Source organism: Anoplopoma fimbria, chromosome 24 (genome assembly GCF_027596085.1).
Source record: "Anoplopoma fimbria isolate UVic2021 breed Golden Eagle Sablefish chromosome 24, Afim_UVic_2022, whole genome shotgun sequence".
NCBI classification, from domain to species: domain Eukaryota; kingdom Metazoa; phylum Chordata; class Actinopteri; order Perciformes; family Anoplopomatidae; genus Anoplopoma; species Anoplopoma fimbria.
Genome location: NC_072472.1, coordinates 1392609 through 1397608, shown reverse-complemented (window position 1 = coordinate 1397608; position 5000 = coordinate 1392609). Strand labels below are relative to the sequence as shown.

General features: G+C 44.4%; 1 protein-coding gene across 2 annotated transcripts in view; it reads right to left on the bottom strand.

Moving 5' to 3' along the window:
- The window catches only part of stim1b (stromal interaction molecule 1b), a 31099-nt gene that overhangs the window by 22912 nt on the left and 3187 nt on the right, over window positions 1-5000 (bottom strand). For both annotated transcript variants that reach the window (XM_054625210.1, XM_054625209.1), the window contains one exon: window positions 4759-4872. In XM_054625210.1, coding sequence (XP_054481185.1) covers window positions 4759-4870 — 112 coding nt within the window. In that variant the 5' untranslated portion in view covers window positions 4871-4872. The remainder of the gene's footprint in view (window positions 1-4758; window positions 4873-5000) is intronic.

The window sequence follows — 5000 nt, the reverse complement described above, 5'->3', positions numbered from 1 at the left end:
AAGAGGATTTTCGATGACATCAGAGTGATCAGCTGTTTAATGTGACGTCCTCGCTGATGAACATGATGAGAAACAGAGAGTTGAAGTTCTCCGTCGTTCTTCACGCTGAGAACGAATAAAGTTTTAACACCAGCAGGCTGAGGAGAGCAAAACACAGTAGAGGACATAAAGAAACACAGTAGAGGACATAAAGAAACACAGTAGAGGACATAAAGAAACACAGTAGAGGACATAAAGAAACACAGTAGAGGACATAAAGAAACACAGTAGAGGACAGTAGAGGACATAAAGACACACAGTAGAGGACATAAAGAAACACAGTAGAGGACATAAAGACACACAGTAGAGGACATAAAGACACACAGTAGAGGACATAAAGAAACACAGTAGAGGACATAAAGAAACTCAGTAGAGGACATAAAGAAACACAGTAGAGGACATAAAGAAACACAGTAGAGGACATAAAGAAACACAGTAGAGGACAGTAAAGGTTCACGGTTTAAGGGTCCTGATCCAAAATGTCTGCAGCCTCGTGATCGTAAACTAACAGACGTCTCCCGGCTACGTGTCTCGTGTCTCGTAGTGTCTCGTTGTGTCTCGTAGTGTCTCGTAGTGTCTCGTTGTGTCTCGTAGTGTCTCGTAGTGTCTCGTAGTGTCTCGTAGTGTCTCGTCGTGTCTCGTTGTGTCTCGTAGTGTCTCGTAGTGTCTCGTGTCTCGTTGTGTCTCGTAGTGTCTCGTTGTGTCTCGTAGTGTCTCGTTGTGTCTCGTAGTGTCTCGTAGTGTCTCGTTGTGTCTCGTAGTGTCTCGTAGTGTCTCGTTGTGTCTCGTGTCTCGTAGTGTCTCGTTGTGTCTCGTAGTGTCTCGTAGTGTCTCGTAGTGTCTCGTAGTGTCTCGTTGGAGATGGAATATGATTTGTATTTTTAGATTTATTTGAGTTCTTTATCCTCAGTAAACACTTCTTCTACATCTGGTGACCTTTGACCTCCTTCTGTTTAGTTTCTTCACATCGGTGGAGCTGAAGCCGATCCAGGTGTCAGATCATCCAGACCGGAGTATACACATATCAGCTGTTCACACCGCAGATAACAGCTGTGTGTGTGTGTGTGTGTGTGTGTGTGTGTGTGTGTGTGTGTGTGTGTGTGTGTGTGTGTGTGTGTGTGTGTGTGTGTGTGTTGTCTCTATCAGCTCTCTGGGTAAATATTAGGACAGGTTAGAGCCCACTGGTTTGTTAAACAGACGTTTTCACGGTGGGAGAGTTGAATGGGGGATGTTGGGGGGGAGACGTGAGGCACAGATAGTGGGTGAGGGGGAGACAGGACAGGTGTGCAGGTGTTCAGGTGTTCAGGTGTGCAGGTGTGCAGGTGTGCAGGTGTTCAGGTGTTCAGGTGTGCAGTGTGTGCAGGTGTGCAGGTGTGCAGGTGTTCAGGTGTTCAGGTGTTCAGGTGTGCAGGTGTGGTGTGCAGGTGTGCAGGTGTTCAGGTGTTCAGGTGTGCAGGTGTGCAGGTGTTCAGGTGTTCAGGTGTTCAGGTGTGCAGGTGTTCAGGTGTGCAGGTGTTCAGGTGTGCAGGTGTGCAGGTGTTCAGGTGTTCAGGTGTTCAGGTGTGCAGGTGTGCAGGTGTTCAGGTGTGCAGGTGTGCAGGTGTTCAGGTGTGCAGTTACTGTTGTTTTGGCCAACAATCAGGCCGCTCAGCAACATGATCAGCTGTTGGAGCTGCTCAGAAGCATAACTCACGTACATGATACGCATTATTTTACATTCAGTGCAAATTACACATCATTTTCTCTAATATCTATCATCATAGGAAAAAAACCTCCTTAAAGCTGCAGAACTTGCCTGAGAATTATCACGTTTTTTAAGTTTTCTTCAGTATAAAAGTAACCCGGTTATAGCTGTAGGTACATCTATGCATTCATTCCAAACAGGAGCTGCTAATAGATACTTTTACTGAAGCCACTTGACAAAATGTGAACTGAATTTAAACTAAATGTAAAATCATAGAGAAAAAACCCTAAAAACTGCAGAACTTGCATAAGAATTTTCACGTTTTTTAGTTTTCTTCGGTATCAAAGTAATCAGTGACAGTTGTCCGTTTATCAATGGATTCACCACAAACAGGAGCTGCTTATAGCTCATTCAGCACACTTTAAATGGTTCCTGTTCCACATAATGTAAACTAATATAGGCTAAAATAAAGCAGGGTTCAAGCTGGAGCTCACGGCTCAAACCTGTGTACTTTACATACAGACAACAAACTATCTAGAACTGTGGGGGGGTCAGTGGTCAGAACCACAGTCACACTGCCTTCACACCTACACAACCTCCATCCATCTGCTGCTTTAAAACCTGACACACAAACACAAATTAAAAGCTATAGCGTAGGTATCTCCTCTGCCGTTAACACCCCCCCCCATCCATTGTGACAGCCACAGCACCACAGAAGAAGACGGGGAACAAAGTAAAGTAGAGTGACGGGTGAGTTTAGTCTGAGGATTAGGATCAGCAGCTGGGAGGATGAAAATACTGACATAACAGAATTAAAACAGGAGCAAAGTCAAAGTCAAAGTCACACACGGAACACTATATATACATGTATATATAGAAATACATAGTACCACAATATACAGTAGCAACCCACAACAATCGTCTACTCTTATCCAATTTCTCTGGTCTCAACACACATTTCAACACAGCAGGAAAACTTCACTTCCCATGATGCACCTTTTAAAGGTTTTAAATAAGAGTAACTTAATGTGAAGTGAAACCAGATCTTTTACTGGTTCCAGAGGAAAGACCTCATGGTCCCGTCCGTAGTGACACAGGAGAGAATTTAGGTAAATAAAATAACTGAATCTATATTTTTATTCACAGTTATTATTCTCCCAAGAAAACATCAGTGTCATAACGTACTGAGATACTTTATCTGTTGAATTGATATATTGTAACATGAGCTCTGTCCTTTACGTATCTTTGACTGTTAGTTAATTATAACATTACTTTAAGAGAATTATCTGTCAACAAAAGGAAAAGTTTCAGCCCTGAGTAGCGTGTTCTCTCCTCTCTCCTCACTCCTCACTCTTCTCTCCTCTCACCTCACTCCTCTCTCCTCACTCCTCCTCTCTCTCTCCTCTCTCTCTCCTCTCTCCTCTCCTCACTCCTCTCTCCTCACTCCTCTCCTCCTCTCCCCTCCTCCTCTCTCCTCTCTCCTCCTCCTCTCTCCTCCTCACTCCTCCTCTCTCCTCCTCCCTCTCCCTCTCTCCTCACTCCTCTCTCCCTCTCTCCTCACTCCTCTCTCCTCCCTCCTCACTCCTCTCCTCACTCCTCTCTCCTCTCTCCTCTCCCTCACTCCTCTCTCCTCTCTCTCCTCCTCTCCCTCTCTCCTCTCTCCTCCTCACTCCTCTCTCCTCACTCCTCTCTCCTCCCTCTCCTCTCCCTCTCCCTCCTCCTCTCTCCTCTCTCCTCTCCTCTCTCCTCACTCCTCTCCCTCTCTCCTCCCACTCTCTCCTCTCTCCTCCTCTCCTCTCTCTCTCACTCCTCTCCTCTCTCCTCTCACCTCTCCTCTCTCTCCTCTCACTCCTCTCTCCCCTCTCTCCTCTCCTCTCTCCTCCTCCTCTCCCTCTCTCCCTCTCTCCTCTCTCCCTCCCTCTCCTCTCCTCTCTCTCTCCTCTCTCCTCCTCTCTCACTCCTCACTCCTCTCTCTCCTCCTCCTCTCTCCTCTCTCCGTGTCTAAGCTTCGACTCTAAACGAATCAGAGATAAAGTCTATTTCTGTCACCTGCAGGAAGCTGTGGTGAGCCGCTAACAGCTAGCTGCTACGCTATCTCTGCAGCACACACACACACACACACACACACACACACACACACACACACACACACACACACACACACACACACACACACACACACACACACACACACACACACACACACACACACACACACACACACAGTCTGCTGATAGACAGGTTTTAGTTAAACACTCTTAAACATGAGGAGAGTTCAAACTGGTGAAGGAAGTTTTCAGGAGGCGATAAAGGAAGTAGAAAGGATGTAAGGCCTCTAAAGTACTAATACTACACTGTGAGAATACTCCACGTCAACTAGAAGTCCTGCATTCAAAACCTAACTGAAGTAAAAGTATATAGATTTAGTTAAAGTAAAAGTATTGATTGATCAGTAAAATGTTTTACTATTATATGTTTCTGCTGCAGTAGAAAGTACAACATGTACCTCTGAGATGTAGTACAGTAAAAAGTACAACATGTACCTCTGAGATGTAGTACAGTAAAAAGTACAACATTTAATGAAGGACAAGAAGGGAGTAGCAGAACATGAAAGTACTCTAAGTTAAGTACAAGTACCTGTAGGACTTAAGAACAGTATTTGAGTGAACGTTTGAGGTTGATTTGTTTTTATGTAAAAAACAAAAACAGACCTCAAGATCTATATTTATCAAACTGCTAAAAGGAAAATGAAAGAGAAAGTACTTCACTTCTTTTATACTATTAAATAACAACATGATTTACTGTTGTTGAAAAATGTAAACGTTAATTTAATAAACTTTTGGTTGGAGACTTAACGGAGTACTTTGATTCTGCAGAAAACTTAAAACTGTGAAGATTCTCAGACAACTTCTGAGCGTCTCTTCAGTCTGATTTCTAAGTTATGGATTATCAGAGAGAACACACACACACACACACACACACACACACACACACACACACACACACACACACACACAGAGGACGTCGTTTCCTACCTGAGGCTGCGTTGCCGTTGGTAACCAGGTGATGGTGGTGGTCCAGGTGGGCGTGGTCACTTCTGACACACACACTCAGCACGCACACCAGCCACGCACACACACCCTCCATGTCTGCAGAGAGAGAGAGAGAGAGAGAGACTTACAACATGTTCAAACTTTAAACATTTCAAAATAAAAGCATTATTTATTTTACTTTATGGTCGTTTTTGTGTCCTTTGTGGTTGTTTCAAGTCTTTTTG